This window comes from Ambystoma mexicanum, chromosome 11 (genome assembly GCF_040938575.1).
Source record: "Ambystoma mexicanum isolate Mex_15411 chromosome 11, UKY_AmexF1_1, whole genome shotgun sequence".
NCBI classification, from domain to species: Eukaryota; Metazoa; Chordata; class Amphibia; order Caudata; family Ambystomatidae; genus Ambystoma; species Ambystoma mexicanum.
The window spans coordinates 405,347,569-405,372,511 of record NC_090934.1 but is presented as its reverse complement, the minus strand read 5'-3'; the positions used below and the strand labels follow the sequence as shown (position 1 = coordinate 405,372,511).

Sequence of the window (24,943 nt, the reverse complement as noted above, 5' to 3'; positions counted from 1 at the left end):
CCCGTTCCACCCACTTCATTCGCTCTACCCACGTAGTCCGCTGCATGCACTCCATCCGTCCCATGCACCCCATCCGTCCAATGCACTCCATTCGTGTCATGTACTCCATTCATGTCATGCACTTGATTTATCTATTCCATTTGTTCCGTTCATTCCAGGTACTCTGTCATTCCATGCCATCTCTCGGTTCCATGCACTCTATCTATTCTGTGCATACCATCCGTATTATGTATTCATCCTTTCCATCCTCACGTCCACTTTATTCCTCTCGTCCACTTCCATCCTCTCTTCTATTTCTTTCCTTTATTTCATCCACATCACTGCTTTCATCGAGTTTATTCCTTTAGCCACTTTAATAATTACGTCCACGCTGGTGCTATTCAGTTTATCCGTTTCAATTTACATTGGTGCTTGGTGGATATTAGTTTTCGATTTCTCGCTATGATCATGCTGCTGGATTGTTATTTGTGCTAAGGCAGCTTTGGGCTAAGGTCATTGATTGCTGTAATTCAGTTTGAGTTAGGAGTCGATTTTAGGGGAAGAGCCATGTTTTCAGTAATTTGCGGAAGCACAGGAGGTCCTCAGTGAGTTGGATGTGGGGTGGAAGTGCGTTCCACAGAGTGGGGGCCAGGGCTGACAATTATGATCCACCTAACCTGACTGAGTTGGTTTTTGGTTTAGGTATGACTGGGTGGCTGGCAGAGCTTGATTTTAGAGTGCATGGAGGATGGTAGGGTTTTAGTTTGTCTTGAAGATATTGAGGTCCGGTTTTATGCATTGCTCGGTGGGATATGCATAAGATTTTGAAGGTCACCCTTCGGGCAACCGGAAGCCAGTGCAGAGTTTTGAGGGCTGGGGAGGTGTGGTCTCTTGGGCCAAGAGCTAGTAGCAGTTTGGGTGCAGCATTTTGTGCTCTTTGTAGTTTAGTCAGTTGGTACGCATGGATTCCGAGGTAGAGGGGGTTAGCATAGTCCAGTCTTGACATAACAATCGATTGGACTGCGGAGAGTCTGTTGGGAAAGGAGAGGTATGGAAAAATGCACCTAAGAGTTTTAAAGTACTAGTGGCAGGACTTTGAGACGTTGTTGACTTGGAGCAAGAGGGTTAGGTCTGAGTCGAGGGTGCATCCAAAGTTTTTCACTGAATTTGTAATAAATACAAAACGAATGGTTTAAATTATCGAATTTCAGCTGTATCAAAATGACATACAGCTGAAAATGCTGGAAAATTTTAACCATTCGGTTTTCATTAAAGCGAAAAGGGAAGCAGGGGTTGCGGGACACTCTGCTTCCCTTAAGCATAAGTTCCCATCCACGAAAGTGAAGGGAACTGGCGCTACAGGGACTCAGCGGCACACAGAGAAGTGTGCCGCCAAAAGGTAAGTAAGGGGGGGCATTGCACGAAAATTCATAATTTCTGTAATGCGAGCTTGTAAAATGCGCTCCGCTCGTCTATGATATTTTCGTTTACGAGCATTCAACGTACATCGACTTCAGTCAGGTAAGAGTACTTATTTGAATTAACTCAGCAACATTACTGTTTAAGAAGAGAAGCAGCTATTTATTTACGGAAAGTAACCTATCATAATTTTCAGAGGGGCTACAAGCAACTCAAGGACAAGTAAAAACCTTGTGAAACGATTTTAGAAGAGCACTAAAGCAATTCAGGGAAAGCACAACCCGGTGTTACAAAATTAGAAGAGCAGCAGCTATTCAAGGTCAGTAAAGACCCTTATACTTTTAAGAGAGGTTACAAGCAACTTAAAGACAAGTATTAATTCCAAGACTGTTTTAGAAATGCACTCAAGCAGATCAGGGAAAGCAAAACCCAATAACGCACATTTAGAAACACACAAGTTAGTTCAAGGTAGGTAAATCCTACTGGTCAGCTTTTACACTCATTCACTTTCGAAGGGATACAACTCTACCAACAATATTAACTTTTTAGAATGTGAAACACAATTCAAAGCTAGTAAAATAACTTCTTGACTTTCCAAAGGAGCAACAAGCAACGTAAAGGTAAGTATTACCTTTTAGACAATATGTAACTTATTCTATTACAGAACCAAAGTTACTCAAGAACTCATTTACAAGTAGGTACTTTTAACACATGTTCTATATTTCAAGACAGAAACCTTCTCATCAAAGTCATTCCCTATTTTTTGAGCCTGAGTTTTCTCAGTGGCAGGAGAGGGACCCTAGTGGTCTATGAGCCAGCAGTACACAGGTCAGGATAGGATTCAGTTCCAGGAAAGTCAGAGTTCTAGAGGATTTCTCTTCAGACAAGTATCCCTTTAGAGTTAGTTGAAAAGTGGTTAGGGACTTCACAGAAGACTCCCTATATGTGTTCCAGCATTAGGCCTGGGCAAATGGTATGGGCAAACTCCCAACCACACAAATCACTCACTCAGCCTCACAGGATGCACACCAGACATAAGGCAAGTGTTACCCAAGCCAACAGAGTACCTTAAGAGAAATGAAGAGCTGAGTGGATGCCTTCAGGTTGCAGCAGCACAGGATCCGGTCCTCAGGTTCTTGGTATGGAGACTGAAGAAATGGACACTGAAGCAAAACTGGAGGCTTCCAACAAAGGTTTCTTCTCAGATTCTCACAGTTCTGTGGATTTGGCACCCATTTACAAGAGCCAGATGAAGAAAGAATATTGCTGGTCAGATTCTCTTCACTCTCTCGGTCCTGAACTCTGGTGAGGAGACTTCAGGTATGCAAATTGTGTCTCTGGAGATCCAGCAGGAGTCCACCAAAGTTTTGAACGAAATTGGACTTTAGAAGACCATGCACCGCACAGTGGCTCGAGGTTCCTGGGTATTGGTGATTGGCAGCCCAGCAAGGTCGCAGCCCATCGAGGGATGGCTTGTTTTGCAGGTCTGCGCAAGACTAGCGGATCTCACCAGCCTCTGGGCTGGGGTAGTCGCATTCGGGACCGCCAGGTCGATTGGAAGGAAGGGTTATATCAAACTTCAGTAACCCAGCAGACTCTCCGATCCCTGGAAATAGTTACATCCGTCTTTACTTTATCTTCCTCTTCGGATTCAGCTCCAGTGGTCGACTTGTCAGCAGCTTCCAGAATTAGAGTCTTCATCAGGAACTACAGAATAACTTCTGCAAACGCTTCCTGTAATTTACAGAAAGGGGTGGCAGGCTGTCCAATCAGGACAGTCAACTCCCCAGTAGGAACTAGTTCCTTTCAGGTAAGCTAGAAGACCAAGGGCTGCAGAGTTTTGGACTCCTCCCCCGCTTCTTGCCTTCACAGACACTATGGAGCTTTGGCAAGGAACACAAAGGACTCCCGCCAAGACAAAACTTCTACAAAGATCTTTCCTACCTACGACGGCAGAAGAAGACCTAGGGACAAGGAAAAATAATCACCAAGTCCAAGCAAAACGTTCTGGGCTTACACAGGTCAGAGAGATTTATCATAATTATGAAAATCTTACCTAACATGTTGTGCTGTATTGTGTGTACAATTGAAACGGCAAGTCATTTGGTATGGCTAGCTAGTAGCTTGCAATATTACATTTTGACTCTTGGGTTACAGTATAGTACTGGGTCGATGGAGAGCCAGGGTCAATATCAAAACCCACTAATAACAAGTAGCAACAAATAGGTGCAAGTAAACTATCACAGGTAATGCAGTGAAAAGCAGTGACTTTCTTACACTAAAATCAATATAAAACCAATAGTACACTGAAAAATATGCTGATCATCCTCAAAACTCCAGCACCACAACAGGGCACATGGAAACATTCCATTAAACCACAAAAGGCAAGTATCAGTCACTTTAGGGGTCTTTTCCAAGTCTGAATGGCTTGCTCATTGGAAATAACTGGCTCTTCCTAATTGATCTTTCAGGGTTATGTAGGAAAGGTAGGGCGGGTGGATAGCTCAGGGACAACACACATTGGTCTTGGAAGCAAGACAACGCAAATTAGCACAGGTTTGAATCCCAGTCCCGTGCTTAGAGACTAGTCTCCGGTATTAAGCGTGTTATAAAAGATTAAAGGTAGGTTAAGTGCGCGCTGCCTTTAGATGCAGGAGAAGCAGCGATCATTAAGATAGGGAGTCTTTTGGATTGATACAGAAAAGTTCCAGACCATGGTTCTAAAACCAGAGGCACAGCAGAGAATAGTTGCATTGTGCGACTGACAATCGCAGGTGTAACAAAATTGTGGTCCACGGGTGCACAGAAAATATTCTGCACCCAGAGCCAGGAAACCCTGCAGGACAGGACCAGGATCTGGATTAGAATCCAAGGACCAGTAGACATCAAAGCAGTTTGATCTGTCATTGCAACTTACAAAAACATATTTCTTCCCTCCCAGCTAGTGAAGGACGGGTTACAAGACCATTGGTGACTGAGGTATAAGTTAAAGGGTTACTAGTGCCTATAGGACAGGTGAGAGGGTCACATGTGGGCCAAGGATCAGGTTATAGTCACCAGCGACCAATGTAGGGGTTTAAAGCGTGGATTACAGAGTTTCTGTTGACCAAAGAACAAGTTCAAAGGCCATTAGCGTACAAATTAAAGGTTACATGGTAGTTACTAATGTGCAGGTTACAGGGTCATTAAGGACCAAATTTCAAATGAGCAAGATAATAAGTTGTAGAGCAACTCGAGGGTAATAATAAACCTCTTTTATCAAAGACATAACAATGAAAACCTGCATAGAGTTGGGTGTTGTTTCAGATACAAAAACAATAAGGCATGATGGCGGAATAAGAGTTCATGTTAGAGGTGCACAATGGATTGTTAATGGAGCTCAGAGGCAAGGTGGTAGTGAAGAGGTGTAGTGGAGGATGGCCCATCAGACTGCAGTCAATAGGTGACTTTGTGGCTGGGCTGCATGTTTCAGACTTCACTAAAATGGCTTGACCCAAACTAAGATGGTATCCGAGTGAAGCAGCCATTTACTCCTATATGGTCAAACCCTCCCAGAGTCCATACACATGCGCTCATACACCACTGCTTGCTGCAGTATACATATACAGCACAGGCTACTCTGACCCACTTATGTATTCAGTATTTGGCTCTGTATCTTCTTGCTCTACATGAACACACCACTTTAGACCCTGCCCTTCACAAGTGACCCATCTGCGTGTCACACACTGTCTTATGCACATATATAGATCTGGTTCCAATCTGCATCCAGTACACACCCAGCGCTCATCACTCGTCCTTTCCCACACACTCACCTAGCTCTGCTCCATTGCCCTGTGCCATGCAGTTAACCAGCTGCAGTTCTGCACCCTGTCACACACTCATTCAGCTCTAGTTATGTATCTTATCACAAGGCCTTACCCCATTTCATGGTACAAGGCAATCGCTCTTGGACTGTCCAATTTCTCCCATACAAGGACTCTCCGCATTGAACCATCTAGGTTGCCAACTTCAATTCGATTGGTTCCTGTGTCTGTCCAGTACACTTTGCGGCCAATAGCATCCACTGCTAGACCATCTGTAGTCATCAAGCCTGGAGAGAGAAATATATGTGGTAGTAGAAACAAGTGTTAAGTGAGAATAGGGAAATTAGGCAGAAACTCCCTCAACAACAAAGGTTTGGTGTCTTTATGTTGAGGTTCATACTATGGAAACTATATCTTGACCTTTAAACTAAATTGTATAGCAACATCACAAGTTCCTATATTTTAAATTACTAACTTATATCAATTTGCTCTCAGACAAATTCTGCATTCATACTCCGACCCATTCTTGTTTATTTCTTTTTCATTTGTATTACTTTCATGGTGGTGGCCAGCCCTCCATGCCCCCTTCAAACTACCTGCCTAATTCTGCTCTTAACTCCTCATGGGACTGTGGTAATGGGTCTAACACCTTCCCTTTCTGTGTTCTTAGCCTACCACACATTACACAGTTCCTTCGAATGGGCCTTTCCTCTATAAATTCCACTCCCCCTTACAAATTTCAGCCCAGTCTATGCCGTTATTTTAAATATCTCTACTCTTGTCCACCTCTCTCCAGAGACCTACCTTAAAGCCCTCCTTTTCTTGGTTCTCTTCCTCTGAAGCGCTCTTCTCGTCAGCTTGTTAGTTCTGTTCTGATCTGTAAAACTACCCCATTGCTACAAGTGCACAAATTATCTTTTTTCTTTTACCTTATTAATGCTTGGCCATCATTTCAACATATTACAGATGCTGCAGATTATTTTGAGTGATTGTGAATTTTGTAAGTTAATTCAAGTAGTGAACGTTACGATTTTCCTCTTACCAAATTCACTTGCATAATTACCCTTCCTGAAAACAGCATCTATTATTGCATAACATGATGTGAAAACAATTATTATGAATTCAATAAACTGTAGCATGATTTGGCGACAAAAGAGGTGTGAGAGGGTCAGAGACCTCCAGGGATAGGAATCCTTCTCAGCCTGGGTCTGGAGACCTACCAGGGTGCTTGTCAGAGACTGTCCTGCCCCAGAGGCAGGGTGAGTGAGTTGGGGGGGCCCAGTAACTGTCCCCACCATGTGCCTGGTTGAAAACGGGGGGTACCACTTTTAAGCATCCCATGCCTACCTTGCAATATATTGCCAGTGTTCTCTATTTTTTCTCCCAGAACTAAGATCAAGCATTCAGAGTGACGTTCCGCAAGATACCCTATGCACAAGAGAAAGAGAGAGAGACCCAGAGCCGGCAGAAGAAAATGAAGCCTGCACCGGTGAAAAGGTGCTACCACACTGCAGAAGGCGAACATAGCGGGCCATCGTCTTTACGCAGAAATGCCAGCGAAGAATGCCAGCAGACCTTCTCAGGGAAAGGGTACGGGAAGTAAAGGAGTGCTTGAAACTTTTAACCTGGGAAGCCCAACCCCAAAGGAAAAGACAGAAAGAGATTGGCCTGGGATCCAGGTGGACAAGGTAACTAATGGGAGCAGGATGAGGTGATCAAACAAGGTAGGAGGCCGTATAAAAGAGTGTTAAATGTTAAAGATATTTGTACAGCGCACCATCACCAACGGAGTTGGTCCCCAGGTGCTGTGAAGGATCTGCAAACGAGAAGGTGGGATGGGTTAGTAGGGTGAAGATGGAGTAGTGTAGTGAGAGGAATGGTGTTCTGTTGGCAGCTTCAACTCGGTATACACCGTGTGCTGAGCTTTTGGTGCGAGTATCGGAGCGATGTCAGTCCTTGTATGCTGTTGGTGTGGTTTATGTGTTGTAGCAGTGTGGTGAAGTGCATGCGGCTTGTGGTGCGATAGGTGGTTGTGTTCGTTTTTGAGCGAGATAAGTATGTAGAAAGATTTGAGGTTTTTTTGGTTAGTGGGTTATAAGCTTTGCAGCTAATCACAGTATGCCTGATGCCTGGATTTCGGGAATCCTGCCTGGTGCGAAAGCGGCTAGACTTGAGAGTCCTGTACAATGGGGGAGAGGCCCACGCCCAGCAGAGCAATTGACTATAGTATCTCACTTCGCTGGATTTGAGAAACCATTGAATAATTCATTACAGTCCTAAAACACATCTACAATCTAGAGTCTTGCAAAGAGAGAGAGCGGCCCAGGCCTCGCAGGAATTCCTGAGTGCCAGAGAAGTAAGGGTGTAGTGCAGAAGGGAGTGGAGTGGAGACTAGAGGGAGAGTAGGAGAGAAGACTATGTATGAGACTTGATAACATCAGGGGATAGAAGAGAGGGAGGGTGAGTGTTAGGCAAGAAATGATGTAGTAACCCTGTGGGAGACTACACAACACTTGTCCTCTTGGTATTGGGTAACCCACCTTTTGGTATAGGCCTGTACTACACAAAGTGGTAGTGTGACTGAGGAGCCAGGCTTATCCCAAGAGGGGTAAATGTGAGCTGTAGCAATGACATTTTAAAATACAAGTAACCAAGGTTGAAGGGAATTAGCACATAATTGAGAATTCTCCCCAACAGTGAGGAAGTAGAGTGAAAGGAAGTAAAGGACATAAGAGTCAGGGAGAACGCGAGAGGTAACACAGAGTGAGACCCGAGCAGTTGGAAGGCACATTTCCTATTGTAAAAAGATCATCTATTTTGTGGGACGTTAGGCTATGTTTCGCATTAAAAAAAAACTTGAGGCAGTGAGAGACATAAGGCTGCAGCTTTAAGGCCATCACCATAGTAAGCATCATAGAGAGTAGGGATACCGGATTTTGTTGCCTACTTTGGTAAGTGTAAAAATGTAGATCTCACTCTCGGGTGGTCCTTTTATTCAGGTCTTAGTGACACACGATTCAAGTACATATAATGGAGAAGACGACCCACCGGACCCTCCACCCAGGGATCTCTTCCAAATGTCAGAACAGAGGCGGCGTAAGAACCTTCCATACTATGCAATCACTGCAACACTTTCTTTGACATCACTCGTACAGACATCCCATACACCAGGGAACAGAGGGGACGGCAAAATACCACACACCTCAGTTTCTACCAAACACAATAACCACACACACAGGAAAGGGAGGGGGAGGAAGACACTACACGCCTCCCTTTCTACCAGAACACATTAAAGTCACACAAACCATCACACTATGATGAGAAGGAACACCACTCTCAGACAGGAAGGTATGTACTCCACAAAACATCACTCTCACAACACGCATACATTCTGACTAACCTTGCAAGATGGATGTAAAGTTGGTTTGATTATCTCTTAGTGACATAACACCATAATTTATGACTGCATGTGCTGTAGTACTGGTGTTAAAACAACATTTTTTTCACTTGCTATGTGAAGACCTCTTGGAGTACCGGGAGTCCTACGTTGACAGGACCCCTTTTTTTACACCTCTTTGGATGTTGAAACTGTGTTCCTCGCGGCTGCAGTCTATTGATTGTAAGTAAATATAGCACGAGATATGTGCTTCGGAGTATGTAACCCTTGAAGTTAGTAATCCTTTGAAGTGCTATTCAAGGATAACTTTGAATATTATTTTAATATGAATAACGCAGAATCCAAATTGCACTGACCCTATGTTTATGCACGTTTTCTCACGGCGCTCGGCACCCTTGCGCATGCTATGAACACCCTCTTGTAGTCCGAGTGAACAGAACTCCAGTACCCTGTCATTTAATTTAAAAGTGCAGCACAACCTTGTTGCATGATGATGCAATAGCAGCACTGGAACTTCTTTAACTGTTCCTCATGCTTGGCCAGCAATAACTCTTCACCCACATTTCTCCCTTTAGATCCTTATTAGTTTTACTCTGTGCACCGAGCTCTGCCACTCTTATTCACTATTGAAAGCAGAGCTCTATTTACTATTTTATCTTTGTTGCTAAGTATTTTTTTAAATATATTAATAGCGCTTTGCTCTGCTTAGTGGCGCTTTACATTTGATGTTCACCCTGGGTGGCGGCTCTTCCTTTTTGGGGTGGTGGGTCTTCACTTCTTGCTGCTCCCTGCCACAGCTTCTTAACAGCACGCTTACTCCGTCTCCTGGCCCCTTTTTGGGCCACTTGTTGCCAGCGTAATAATGAAGATCTTACTCTCAGGTCCCCCTCACATGTGGTCCTTTTTTCAGGTCTTGGTGACATGCAATGGAGAAGACGACTTACCGGTCCCCACCATCCAGGTATCTCTTACAACTGTTGGAACAAGGGGATACAAACCTTCCATACTATGCAATCACTGCAACACTCTCTCTGGCATCACTCATACAGACATCCCATACATCAGGGATCAGAGGGGAAGGCAGGATAGCACAATAATAGGGAAGCCTGGGCTAGTGAGGTGGGAAGCCCAAAAGAGATGAGAGAGCGACAGCATTGCAACTATCACCCGCTTAAATGGACCATTCTAAAATGAAAACCATTTAACCATCCCTCAAATCATTAGTATTCTACTTGCAACACAGGGCTTCCGATAGGGAACAGATAAGAGACTCTTGCAGGGGAGGTAGGATTACACTTTCTCCAGGGGCTCAATCAACGAATACTAAGTGAATAATCTAGGCAGGCCGAAGTGTTCATGGGGACGGCATACTGTGGGCAGTGGGAGTCATCTGGTGTGCTACACAGCTAGGGGCTACACAGGGTCAGGACATTATCATGCACATACTGATCGCCTTTGCCCATGTTGACATTATCAGGATACTGGATCTATTTTTGAAATAAAATGGTGACAAGAAGTGAGAAGTAACTTACCTGTAGAAATAATATCCTCATACTGTGAACCATCAAGATTTGCACGGCTGATTTTTCGGATGGTGCTGTCTGCCCAATACAATTTCCCTGTGGGAAGAGCGACATTTATATAATCATATCTCGCATATAAGCCAATTGTGCTAGTTAAATTGTACTAGTTAGCCATATCTCACATTTAGCCCATCTCTGCTAGTTGCCCATATCTTGCATTTAAGCCAGTTGTGTTAGCCATTTCTCGCATTTAGGCCAATTGTGTTAGACATATCTCGCACTCCCAGTGCCACAGCCACGGTTACCATATGCCTACTCTAAGGCTTCTCCACTACTGCTGTGATTCACTCCCTCAGCTACCATATCCCTGAGCTAGATGCTCTTCCTCCGACGCTAATAGACGGGCTCCCGCCCCAAATACTAGCGGCCTCTGACATAAGGCAGGAATACTATATCCAACAATAGAGGAAAGGTAGATAATCCCTCCCTCCACCCCAACAAGCCAAGCAACCCAAGAAAAACCGAACCCACAATTAGCCCAGCTGGTGAAACAACTTTAATGAAAGAAAACAGGGCCCCCCTCCTGGTCCCGCCAAATCGGCCCTCCACATGACTGCTAGGCCCCCCCCTAGCCAGAGACCACCGCCAGCCGCCGACCCAGACTGAACCACACTCATACCCCCAACAACAACACTAAAATATAACCCACAAAAGAAACCACCATCAAAAGGAACCCAAAAGGCGAACAACAAATACGGAGCAACAACACAGGAGGACTAATGCCCTTGTAACAGAAATGATCGAAACACTAAAGTATAAGCCTCAAAACCCCACCCTTAGGACCAAAAAAGGAAAATAATTCAAATAAAATACAATAAAATACAACTCTGGAATCACGGGAAGGCATTCGCAATCGTCAGATAGCTAGAAAAATCCTAGAACAGACTATGCCATGGTAAGGAATCAGACGCAAGAGAAAACAACAAGAAAGGATAATCACAACGGAACCACAACAGACCTCCATTCAGCCAAACCCCAAAGCATCAACAGAACGCACACCCACGACCATCAGGGGAATAAGAACTGCATCGAAAACAAGACCAAAATCCCTATCCCTTACACCATACCTTGCAACGAATAGATCACCAGAACGGATGCCCATTCACATCAGCAGGTTATCAGGACCACAAAGAAGAAAGGCTGAAACTAGAAAGATGAGAAACTACATCCTCACTCCATATATCACCAAATCCCAAGGGACCATCCGTCAAGGCCATTCTGAATCTGAAGAGGAACCTGAAGAGGCCATGAACCCAATAAGAAACCTAGCCAACCTATTTAACGACGAAACGAGAACAATAGAACATACTCAACAAGCCAAGGACAACAAGGAGAACCGCCAACAAGACCACCCAAAGATACAAGTCAGAACAAATCAATTGAATATAAAGAGAAAAATACAGTGCAAACAATGCAACCTAATCAACACCAGATCCATGTCCAAACACGTGACTGAGATCTATGACCCACTCTGCGGAGAGGAAATTGACATCCTATTCATCACCGAAACCTGGCTAACCGAAAACTACAAAGTCATATTACACAGCTGCCTACCGGACAACTTCAAATGCAAACAGGCAAACAGAAAATGAAAAAGGAGGAGGAATCGCAGTAACCTACAAGGAACACCTAAAGGTAAAATCACCCGACCCTCTAAAAATTCAGAACTGTGAATCTCTAGTCCTCCACCTTACCACAAACCCACAATCAAACCTAACATTTACACTAGTCTATAGGCCACCGACCTACTACGCAACCTTCACAGACACCTTCATAGAAGCAGTCACAAACCTAGCCATCAAACAGGATCATTTGATCATTCTCGGGCACTTCAACATATGGTTTGAAGAGGAGAACGCTAACTTGCAGAAATCATTAATCAAGCAGCTCAAGATCACAAGCCTTTGACAAATGGTAAAAGGAGCGACGCACACAGCAGGACACACTCAGGATGCAATGTTCGCCAAAAAAATACCTAATCACAACAGCACTGCCCATTCAAATAGTATCGAGTGACCACCTCATTATTATTCCTTTTGTGATCCAAATACCATCAATTGCATCTAAAAAAAACACAGAAATACCCACCAATTGGGAAAAGAAAATGTAAAGCTATTAAGAACAGTAACTTAGAAGAAAAACTAGAAACTTTGAAACCAACGACCACATTATGGGACAAAACAGACAGACGGAAAACCAAACCTGATCCAGAAATGGATTGCAGAAACAACTGACTCCATCTCTCCAGAAAAACACCTCAGCCCATCAATAAAGAAAGCGGTGGCTAGATGATTCACACCCCACCTTCAAACAATGAAAAGAACTAACCGGAAACTAGAACAAGAATGGAGGAAAAACTATGACCAAGACAAAAGAACAAAATATCTATTACAACTCCGATCATACAAATCCAAAATTCTGAAAGCAAAAAAGAAATATTACGATGAGCAGATCACAAAGGCCACTAACACCCAAAGAGAACTATTCAACATAGTCCGCGAGATGAGAATCCCTCCCCCCCAGGAGGCAAAAAATGGCCGGTGCCCTCACAAATGTTCTGGAACGGTCTCGCAAATCACTTCAAGAACAAAATAACCAACATAAATAGAGTCATACAAAGCAGACCAATCAACCAGACACTACACCATCCCCCACCAACCGTGGTACCACCAAACTGAATTAACTGCTTCCCACAAATGACGAGAGGAAAACTACTAAGCTTGGTAAAAAAAGAGCATCAAGGTATGCTCCCCAATGGACCCCTGTCCTCCAGACATCTATAAATCCATCCCCACACAGGGCTCACCATCAGGAAACTACCTAAACCTCTTCAATCTATCACTTTCTACAGGGAGAGTACCAAGAGCATTCAAAACGGCCTAAATCAAACCCTCCTCAAGGATACAGCGGGCGATCTGGAAGACCTCTCAAACTATAGATAAACCTCAAACATCCCATACCCAGCGAAGTTACTAGAGACCTATGTCTACGAACGAATTCTGGACCACGTTGAAAATAACCAACTACTGGACCAAGTACAAGTAGGCTTCAGACCTATCAGAGGAACAGAGACAGTACTGGTCTGAATTTGGGATGCCCCAAAGATGAACACAGACGCCAACACCAAATCCGCACTGATAACAGTGAACCACAACGTCCTAATTAAAAGACTGGCAAAATAGGGCTCACTGACACAGCGGTGCTCTGGATCAAGTCTTCCCTTTTGAAAAGAATAGAAACAGTATGGTTAAAGCCTTTCAAATCCACACAACGGGACACCACCTGCGGAGTACCTCTGGGGTGCTTGCTATCCGCCCTACTCTTCAACATTTTCATGACACTGCTGTTCAACCTCATCAAAAGACACAGACTAACATGCTACAACTACGCAGATAATTCACAAATCATCTTGAAATATATGGACATACAAGAGGAGAACACAACCCTTATATAATGTCTCAAGGAACTCTACCAATGGATGAAAGCCAACGACCTCAAAATCCACCCAGACACGGTAATCATGATTACACCTGAAGACCAAGCAAACAACCATTACGTCCAGGGCCCACACAACTGAGAAAACAACCACCAACACCATCAAAAACTGTCAAAAACCTTGTAATCCTCATGGACAATGAGTTCACACTTGAACCCAAAGTAAATGCGTTAATACAGAAATGTTTCTTCCACCTGCGCACAATTAAAAAGATTCTAGCATTCATCTCCTTCACGCACAAAACACTGGCCACCTAATCTCTCATCATGTCCAGGATAGACAGCATATATCTGGAATGCCAGACTAACTACTGAGGAAACTGCAACAAATACAAAACTAGCAGCCAGACTTCTTCTCAAACTCAACAGAAGAGATCCCATCACACCAGCTCTGAGGATGCTACATTGGCTCCCGGCCAAGAAACGAATCACCTGCAAAACAATGTGCATAACACACAGAGCAATCCACGGCCAGGGAGCGGAATTCACTCAAAAGAAACTTTTCATCTACAAACCAACCAGAACACTCAGATCCTGTAATGATATCAGTCTAGAACCCAAACCATACACAAATAAAAAACTGGGTGGATCAATAGTCACCTGCTTAGCCGTAAAACTATGGAACTCCCTTCCTAGAGAAATACAAACTATGGAGGATCATTCAAAATTCAGGAAACGTCTTGAAACATCGCTCTTCAGGTCCGAACACAATGAAACCGACTCAACAGCACCTGCCCACCTCATGAGCAACCGAATACAGGATAAAGGATGAAGTAGCCAGAAAGCAATGCAGGAATGAGCAAGAGGACTGGGATGAAAAGCTCTTAGTGGAGACAACCCACCCTCCCCACCTCCGTTTAGAGCAAGCCAACTGAGAAACAAGATAAAGTGTTGGTCCCTACGCGATCGGGCCATAAAAAGAAACTTACAGGAATTCTGGGGGGGAAACAGGGTAGGAGGCCCTCAGCTAAGGTGCACCCCCAGAGAGGTCCAACAGGGGAACAGTAATAAGCGCGAGCGCAACATCAACAAGATACCAGACAAAGGCCCAAGGGAACAGAAGAGGGCAATTTTCCTTCCCCTACTGAGCCACCTTAGTGCCGGGGACACGTCACCGAGCTAGAATAGGGCATGAATTTAAGAGATCTGAAAGTCAATGGAACGACCAAGAATCATAGGAAGCCATTCTTTCTAGAGGCGACAATTATTGAAATCCGAAAAAGGCAAATGGAGGGAGGCAGGGTACAACAAATCAGTGGAACAGTGGAAGCAGGAACACGACTCCCACTAACAAACCGTACTGAAAACTCACCCTTCTGCATACACCTCTCACACCCTGCACTAAAGACAACCACACCTCTAGAGCACCCCAAACCGCATATACTTCACACTGCAAAACAAATCACACGCAATCTCGCACAACACCATATGACGGCCACCCTCTGAATATCGCACCCATGCTCTGCAAACAGTGTCTCCGAAATGAAGCTGCCAACAGAACATCACTAACCTCCCTACCCTCCCTCCTTGTTTTACAGATCCGCCTGAGCGCCAAGAGACAACACAGTTGGCAACAGTGTGCGTGGTATAAAAACCTTTAACATTAACATAACAGGATCGTTTCTTCTGCAAGTCCACTATCCACCAGCATGAGGCATGGAGGATCAGGTTGAAGGAGGTTCTCTGTTTATGTACCTTTTGCCAGTAGTATAACGTGAAGGCATAGGGCTTACTCTTTCTGCTGGAACCCCACCCTTGACCAGCTGGACGGGCTGAACCACACAGCTGATGCACTCTTGCAATCCAACTCTGCCAGCAGTGTGTAGTGAAACACATATGGGGGACATACTCTTTCTGCAATCCCACCGTTTGCCAGCAGGTGGTGCTGAGTGACAACTGGGGCAATCATCTGTCCTCCAAGCAGCCCTTGTCCATAACACCAAGACCCTCAAAGAAAAATGTCTTTCCATGAAGTGGGAAAGGTACTGGTCAGATACTCACCCTCCATAGGATCTACTCCAACAGCAATCGTATTCTTCATGGTGATATTGATGGGAACGACGACGTCAGCAAAATAAGGAATATCCAATGAGACTGTGCGGATGTCTGTTCTCCTGGCGAAGATTAAGAAACTGCTCATCCCTACAGGAAACATGGAGTGTGTGAAATCGGGTTTAGTCTACATGCATTTTGAGGGCAGTAATGTCTGTTTATGGTTTGTGTCCCTTGTTTCAGAAAGTCTCTTTGGGCGTTCTAAGGGCTTGACCATATGGTCCTTCTCTTTAGTTTGCTCTTACTCTCGCTAGCTTGTGGGTCGAAGTTTTCAGCAGACTCCTTTCTCTGTTCTCTCCTGTAAGTCCAATATCTCTCAGTTTGGGACCTTTTTGATTTGCTGCCTCACATTTCTTGGCTCTTTCACAGTGTGCCCTATTTGGGTGGGCCATCTACTGTTTTCTCCTTCTGCTCCTCTCAGTGTGCAACACTTACTCTTTGGAACACTGCCCTAACTCCCACAAAGTGTAGGATTTGGTGCCTCCATTTAAACTGGAGAGTGAGCACTGAGTGTTCTATCAACCATTCTGAATGGTGGGTCAGTTTCCCCCTCAGCCTGGGATCATGTGATTGGATTACGTTAAGTGACACCTTATCCCCATTTCATTGTGTGCTTTGATCCCATTTGTATTCAGATGTTGGATCACCCTCTGTAATTTCATTTGGTTCTTGCCTCTGCAGCCCCACATCTCAATTAAGGTGTCTGGCATCTTTTTGAGTCTGGCTTAGGCATTGTTAGGGCTGATTTTCTACACTCTGACCTGGTGGACAGATGTATTGAAGGCCAAACTATATTGTGGCATTGACAACTCTGGGGCGCTGTAGCCAAACCAGTTCAAGGTAGCTAGGCTACCAGTCAAGAGGTGGTGAGCCTGTAAGGGGTCCACAATGAGTACACACAGTGCAGCAATCAAGGATTACACTTAGACAATCAGGTATAAAAATACATCTTTACTTATGGCCAAAAACACTGTGAAAAATGACCACAAACAGGTTATATTTTCGCACAATACTAAAATGTAGATGGAATGCATCACTCACCTTAATAGCATTTCTGATGAATGTATCTGCCTAGATTCACATGCTGTGCATAGTCCGACATTTAGTGGTAATCGCAGAGTATTGCATCTTTCTTTCGAAGATCGAAAAGGGAACATCGACATGGGGGTGACTAACACTAGCCCTAACGTGACGTGTAGTACCCAAAATCCCTCACGCGTTGCGGTCCCTCTGAATGTGTTTTTTCTGCCGTGAGGGAGTCTTATAGTCAGGGTGAGTGAGTACAGAAGAGAGAAGGTGTAAGATGTCTATGTTCCTTCTATTCCATGAGGGGAGGAAGGGTGGGCGCATGTGTACCTAAGCAGATACAATCATCAGAAATGCGATTACAGTGAGTAATGCATGTCTTCTGATGCTTGTTAATCTGCTTAGAATCACATGCTGTGCATAGACTAGCGAGCGGTACTCAGAGATGGTGGTGGGATGTGTGAAGGAACAGTAGCAAAAAGATGTCTTAGCACTGCTTGTCCCACCTGAGAATCAGATCTAGAGTGTGTATCTAGGCAATAGTGTTGTGTAAATTATAAGTTACTCACCTTAGTGACTAACATACTCTTAGTCCATAGTCCCCTTTCCTCCATACTGTATGGGCGTCCCTTCCAAGGGACGGGAGACAGAACCTTTTTCACCAAAAAAACATTCTCCCCCTTTAAATTTAGAGGCGTGCGGGGGTGCGGCCCAGGGGAGCATGCGCTGCCCTAACTCCGCCCTCTGGCCCCACACCTCAGTCCCCATTGACACGTCGACAATAGGTTTAACATTGCCTAATGACACCAGTATTATTAGGGGGGAGGTTGGTGGGGCGTATGGAGGAAAGGGGACTAAAAATACATTAGTCACTACGGTGAGTAACTTATAATTACTCTTAACTCCCGTCTCCTTTCCTCCATACTGTATGGGCGATAACAACTGATTGTAGCCCCAGGGTGGAGAGGAGACCCTCGTTAAGCAAATAGGTTCCTGAGAACCGCCTGTACAAAAGCCGCATCAGATCTAGAGCCGGCATCCAAACAGTAATGCTTGCAGAAAGCCGAGGGAGAGGCCCAAGTGGCCGCCCTGATTATCACTTGCCAAGGGAGATGGCACTGGAATGCGATGGCCGTTGCCTTGGCCCTGACTGTGTGGTCATGCATGTTGGCTGGAAGCGGTTTGTGGTGGCCCTCATACGCTTCCTTGATGGCAGAGACCATCCAGCGGGATATGGAAGCCTTAGAGGCCTGATAGCCAGGTCTTGAGCCTTCAAAAGCGACAAACAGGGCGTCTTATTTGCGGAAGCCCTTGGTCCTGTCCAAATAGAATTTCAGGGCACGCCTGACATCCAGGCAGTGCAGCACTCTTTGTGCTTCGTCCTTGGGATCTGGAAAAAACGTAGGAAGTACTATTTCCTCGTTCAAGTCGAAAGCAGACGGGACCTTGGGCAGAAATGCTGGGTGTGTCCGAAGGACTACTTTGTCCTTGTGAAAGGTAGTTTTTGGTTCTGAGGCGAACAGCGCCTGGATTTCGCTGAGTCTACGAGCCGAGGTGAGGCCGACTAGTAAGGCCGTCTTGATGGTGACCAGCCTGATGTCCACAGATGCCATAGGATTGAACGGTTTGTGCGCCAGAGCGCAAGACTATGTTAAGTTCCCACACAGGGTGCAGTCTCTTGACGGGCGGGTAGAGCCTTGTGAGTCCCGTCAGGTGTTTCTGGACGATAGGGTTGGAGGAGGAGAAGATGCCTTCCTCCGAGTTCCTGTAAGCCCCAATGGCTGCAAGGTATGTGCAGCAGGAGCCCACCTGCACGCCTGAGTGGGCGAGGTGCGCTGAGAAAGAGCACGTCGTCCAAGGTGCACGCCAGGCGGTCCATTCCTTTGGAGTCTGCACAGTGGCAGAATCTGGTCCATTTGCTTTTGTACTGGGCCCTGGTAGCCTTGCTCCTGGCGGCCTGTATGATTTCCAGATTGGCCTGTGAGAGGCTGAAGTGCTGCAGCGTTACCTACTCAGGTACCACGCTGTGAGGGCTAGTTTCCCTGGCGGAGGGTGGATGACTCTGCCCCCCTGCTGTGCCAGAAGATGTGCTGGCAACTCGGGAGGTGAATCAGGGGCACTTCCGAGAGACTGAGCAACTCCGAAAACCATGGCCTGGCCGGCCACCATGGAGCTATTAGAATGACGTGGAGTTGGCAAGACTCCTTGATTTTGCAAATTACCCTGTGAATCAGGGGCGTGGGTGGAAAGGCGAAGGCCTTCATGCCGGTCCACTGGAGGTGAAATGCATCACCCAGAGACCCGGAGCCCTGACCTTGCCAGGATGCGAACTGTGGACACTTCTTGTTGTGTCAGGTGGGAAAGAGATCCACCTGGGGGTGACCCCACCTGTTGAAGATCTCCTGACTAACGAGGTTGTTTAGCTGCCACTCGTAATTGTCCGCTCCCAGACTGCGGAGCCTGTCCACATCCAGGTTGGATTCCCCTGGCAGGTGGACTGCCGTGAGGAAAATGTGGTTTTTCAGGGCCCACTCCCACACGTTGATCGCCAGTCTGCACAGAGGAGGGTGCCTCCCTGCTTGTTGACATAGTACATGCTGGTCGAGTTGTCCATCTGGATGAGGACAACCCTGCCCCTGAGAAGTGGTTGGAATGCCTTGCAGGGTGGCTCACCAGCCCTTCAGAGAGGAATCCGTGGTGACGGTGGCCTGAGAAGTGGGCTTTCGAATGGGCTTGCCCATCCGTAGGTTGCAGTCTCTGGGCCACCAAGTTAGGTCCAGGTGGAGAGATGGAGGAATGTTGATCATCTCGGATTGAGAGCCCCGCTCCTGGTTCCATGAGGCCGCAAAGTGCAGCTGAATCCTCCTCATCCCTAGTCTGATGTGCGGGACGGCTAATAGGACCGCTGCCATTAGACCCAGGAGATGTTGGTACCACCGGTACAACGTCCTTTCATCGCGGGATGTTTTTTTGCGGGGGTTTTTGCCGTGATTTTTTGATTTTTGTTTTTGAAAAAACCTATCAAATTTTTTAGGGGGGGTTAGTAAATTATATATATGGGGTGTGGATGTTGGGAATAAATACTAAAGAAATAAAATTGGGGGATGTGGGGAACCCCCACCCCCCAAAAATAATGAAAAAAAATGTGATTGGTTTTTCGTAAAAAAAAAAATCGTGGTAAAAAAACCCTGCGATGAAATGACATGGAACCGGTGCCACCATGCCGAGGTCACCTCTCTGTTGAGGAAGTGGGTGGTGGCCCTCTTGATAGCCGAGATGTCCTCTGAAGGAAATACCTTCTGGGAGCACGTGTCCCAGATGAGACCCAAAATTGTCAGAGTCTGTGTGCATTGCAGCTGCGACTTCTTGAGATTGAGTAAAAAGCCCAGCTTGTGCACAGTGTTCATAAAGTCATGGGCAGAGTGGTGAACCGCTTCCGGAGATGAAGCCCTGTTGGGCCAGTCGTCCAGGTATGGGTAGATGGGGAGGCCCTGCGGTCTGAGGAGGGCTGCCACCGCATTCATGAGCCTGGTGAAGACTCTGGCGGCCGAGTTGAGGCTAAACGGAAGGACCTTGTACTGAAAATTGTAGCCCAAGATCCTGAACCTGAAGGAAAGAACTATGGGGCTGCCAAATCGGGATGTGTAGGTACGCGTCGGGAGCACATCCAGTCTCCCCTGTCCAATGTCTCTGCTAGAGGTTGAGGATGGAAAGGTCCAGTACAACTCTCAGGCCCGCCTTGTTCCTCTTTTGAATGGCGAAAAACCTGGACTAAAAGCCAAAGCCTCATTGGGAGGCTGGGACTTCCTCCACTGCCTGGCTCTCTATGAGCGACCAGATCTCTGCCAAAAGAGTTGCTGTCCCAACCTGTGGGAGTGGAGAAGAGAAGAGGCTGGGATAGGGAGGCGGTACCCCGTGGATACTACAGAGAGCATTCAGGGGTCCGCCAAATTCTGGCGCCAGCAATGTGCATGGAGAGCAAGCCTGCCCCCCACCGGAGACACATGGACCCGAAGGGGTGTGTCATGCCTTCTTTCCCTCGGAGGCTGTCGCCGAGGAGGGCGACTGGAAAATGTCCTTACTCCTCCCTCTCCTCCTTTATTTGCTTGTGCCAGAGCTATGCTCCTGGAAGCCTCAGAACCCTCTGTAAGTACGCCCCCTCTCGGAGCGCTGCTGAGATTTGGCAGTACGATTTGGGCGTGATCTTTGTCAAGATGGATAAAGACTTGGCCGTTTGTGAGCTGTTTTTCTTTTTGTCCAGCTCTTCGTCCGTGGAGCAGTGGAAAAGGCCCCCCACCCCCTCGAACGGTAGATCTAATATGCGTTCCTGGACATCTGGGTTGAACTTTGTTGCCCGGAGCCAGGCTGTCTTTCTCATGTCTGTGGCGATACAGATGGCACGACCAGAGGTGTCAATATGGGCCACAGTGGATTCCATGAGATCATGTGCCACAAGCTTGGCCTCGGCTAGCCCTGCCTTAAAGCGTGATTGGCTCTGGGTGGGGAGTTCCGGAAGGAAGTCTGCAATTTACCGCCATAATCTATGGTTGGCGGCAGCCAGCATGGCATCTGCATTGGCCTGACGAAGATGTAAGGACACGTTGGAATAGAGTTTCTTGCCGTACGCCTCCAAGGTATTCTTCTCCTTGCCTAGCAGCGCCGCAGTGGAGGAGGCTGAGGACGACTGAGGCTTGGTTTGGAGTATAGTGATGCCGCAGTGATCACCGAGGAGTGTGGCTGAGGATGGCAGAGAGCAAGAGTGTATCCCCCTCCATCTGCCTGTACTTGGGGTTTGAGCCAGCCCTTATTGGCCAGGGAGACTACATCGGTTTGCAGAGGAATCCCCGATTTGGCAGAGGGGCATTGTGTGAGGACTTCTGCCAGAACCCCCTCTGCTGGCTGCTCGACTTCGGGTTGGGGTAGTTTCAGATACTAGCAAGACGTTTGTGGAAGGCCCTGGCTGAGGATGGCGCGTCCAGATCCTCCTCCTCATCTGTATCCTATGGATCTGGGGGATCCTGTGGAGGAGAAGGAGGAGTAGTTGGCGCCGGAGGCTGGGCTACAGGGACCGCAGCAGGAGGCTGAGGAGGCGGCAGAGGCCGGTACGGAGCCACCTGAGGAGTCGGATGGGGCGCCGGAGCAGGTGGCTCCGCCAGGGCCTGGGGCGCCGACAGAGGCATCTGTGGTGCCGCAAGCATTGCAGGAAGGACTTCCCTGATGGCGTCTTTGAGGATACCCCCCCATCCGCGGTGACCTCATGAGGCTGAGGAACCTCTCGAAGAAGACCTCTTCACTGACCGAGGAGGTGGCAGGGGGTGCCTACGGGGTAGCGGGGAGTTGCTGGAGCCGCTGCATACCCTGCCCATATGGACGCAAAGGAAAGTTGCCCTGTGCAAAAGAGGGGTAGGCTGTAGGCCACGTACCTGGTTGAGGCCAGTCCCACCTTGACACTCGTTCTTCGCCGAATTCCTGGAATGGCTTCGGACGGGTGCCTCTGTCTGGCATGGCTGCGATTTTGTCGAGTTGCCTGCCACGTGCCTGCGACGTGTTGCTCGGCCGACTAGGCCCGGCCTTTCCACGACGGTGCACTCAAAATGGGAAGCAGGTCTCCCAGTATTGGGGTTCTGCAGCTCTGGAAACTCACAGGACCTCAGGAGATGGCTCAAATCAAAGTTTGTCTTGGGACTAGTTGTTCCCACAAGCCAAAAGGGAAGGAGCCGTCCTCTTCGGAGCTCCTCTGTCACACAGAAAACAGGGCAGGACAGCAGTGGTTGCTTCACGGTGTTGCAAATGATCTGCAGGCATCTCTGGTCACCTTTTATACAGTTCCAGCACACACTCCTCTGCAATCTCTCTCTCAGCAATTTACAGAAAGGGGTGTTTTGCTGTCCAATCAGGACAGCCAGACTGCCAGTGGGAGCTGATACTATTCAGGCACTCTGGCAAACAAAGGACAGGGGGGGCAGACGACTCCTCCCTTACTTCCTGCATGCCCAGACACTCTGGAACCTAGGTGGGGACACCCAAAGGTTCCTGCCAAAGGCAAACACACACACTGACCTCCCCCTCCGTGAATGGTAGAAGAAGGGCAAACAAAGACCAACCACGCTAGTAATGGCGAAAAAACAAGGGAGGCCCCAAGTTGGTACTTACTGTGCACTACCAAGGCTATGGACATAGCCTGTGGTACAAAATGTACACAATAGTTGGTAGAACATGTCCACTGTCACCAGGTATAGCTTGGAGATTGGCTATGTGACTAAAATGTCACAGGAGCAGAGAGAAGGGGGATACTAGGTATGCCTTAGGGACTCCACATAGGGTGGTGTGTGCCAATCTCTCAGACTATAAGGTTTTAGGAGAAATATCCTTAGGTACTGTAGTTACTTGAGGATAAGAAAAAGAATCTCAAAGAAGGACTCTAAGGGTCTTCAGCAACACTGCCCAGAAGGAGCTGTATGTTGCAATAGGAAAATATAGATGCCTTTAAGAGTTATGAAGAAGACTGGACTCCATAGTACAGGTAGAATACAAAGAATAGAGTTTCAAAAAGACAGAGCCCATAAGAATGAATGAGTGGAAAAAGGCTCCACTCATTCAGGATTAAAGGAAAAGTTCCAGAAATCCAACAAAAACTGCTGGGGGTCTCACTAGGAGAGGGGATGAAGCATAAAAACGATAAATCTCCCCAACATAAACCAACCCTGCTACAACAGTGGTTTATGGTCAATCCATTGAATTTTTACCATCGAATGACCATTCCATCTAAAAAAACGCACCAAAAAATTACCATCAAATGCATGTTTTTTCCTTTTTTCTTTTTTTTAATGCCCCCCCCTGTTTGTTACCCTTTAAAGCCCATTATAGATAACACTAAACCCTTTACCTTGAAAAAACATGCATTCGATGCATATTTTTTTGATGGAATGGCATTCAATGGTAAAGCTTTAGATGAAATGACTAGATACTGTATACTAATTGTAACATTACCTTTTAGAACTCAGTTCAGAGCTAGTAAAACAACTCTTATACTTTCTGGAGGGGCTGCAAGCTACTCAATGATAAGTATGAACACTCAATAACTATTTTAGAATGCACTAAGCAAATGAGGGAAAGCAAAACCCTATTACACTTTAAGAACGACACCATGGGCCTCATTACAAGTCCAGCGGTAACCGTGCCGGTAAAAACTGGCAGGTTGCCGCCAGACTTGTACATTTTACCGGCGCCTGGCTTGCTGGTGTTAGGGAGAATTCTCATAAATGTGCTAATTCCCTTCACCTTAGAGACCCCCAGCAACTTTGCTGGATTTTGAGGACTTGATTTTTTTTACCTGGAAAGAGTGCGAGCCTTTTTTCCCCCCACTCTTTCATATATTTTGATGTGTGTTTTACTCTTGTGTTCTTTGATTATGGAGTTTTAAGATAACTCCATAGGCTTTTTCATGGGTGTTACACAGCACCCTCAGTGAAGTAACACAGGGATGTCATTTTAGACTTCCACAACGTTTGAATACCTTCTCTGGGATAAACTACTGTTTCCCAGAGAATGTAAGGTTATATTGACTTTACTAGTCTTTTTAAATTCCTAGACCCAGCACACACCAGTTACCTAGTATCCCCTGTGTCTAGAAACTCATGTAGTAGTGAAATGCTACCTTTTCCTATCGAAATGGCTGGTGGCAGTGGTTTTACAACAAACTACCATGATTTTTCCTGACCGTGAACACCGATAGCTAAAAATCACAGGGGCCATGTTTTTCAAGATGGCGCCTTAAGCCCCTTTGTTTTAACAGGTCCCGGTCTTCTTTTTTTCGCCATTTCTTTTTGGAAAGGTCCTTGTAGAGTTTGTCTCTGTGCGCCAAACAAGGTTTGGTCCTTTTGTTCATACGCCTTTGGCAGGCTTCAGGATTGAAGACCGCCTCTGGCGCCTGAGTGTCTGGGGTGGGCAGGAAGTCAGGGAGGTGCCCGAAACTCCCTGTGCTTAGTCTCATAGGAGATCCAAATACATTCTGGCATGATTGGCTGGCTGACTGTCCGGCAAGGACAGCCACCCTGCTGGGTGAGTGGCAGTTAGGCTGGAATTAAAGGGAGAAAACTGTTTAAAAGGCGAGTCTCTTGGACTGGAAAGCAGAGCCGACCACTGGAACGAAAGAACCAGGATGAGATGGAAGAGGACGACTGCTGTAA

The 24,943-nt window shown here is 46.5% G+C and overlaps 1 protein-coding gene across 6 annotated transcripts in view; it reads right to left on the bottom strand.

Annotated features, from left to right (window-relative positions):
- The window catches only part of LRP4 (LDL receptor related protein 4), a 565,328-nt gene that overhangs the window by 269,621 nt on the left and 270,764 nt on the right, over positions 1–24,943 (bottom strand). For all 6 annotated transcript variants that reach the window (XM_069623191.1, XM_069623193.1, XM_069623192.1 and 3 more), the window contains exons 23-25: positions 15,678–15,818; positions 10,131–10,217; positions 5,317–5,488 (exon numbers count right to left, since the gene is read on the bottom strand). In XM_069623191.1, coding sequence (XP_069479292.1) covers positions 5,317–5,488; positions 10,131–10,217; positions 15,678–15,818 — 400 coding nt within the window. The remainder of the gene's footprint in view (positions 1–5,316; positions 5,489–10,130; positions 10,218–15,677; positions 15,819–24,943) is intronic.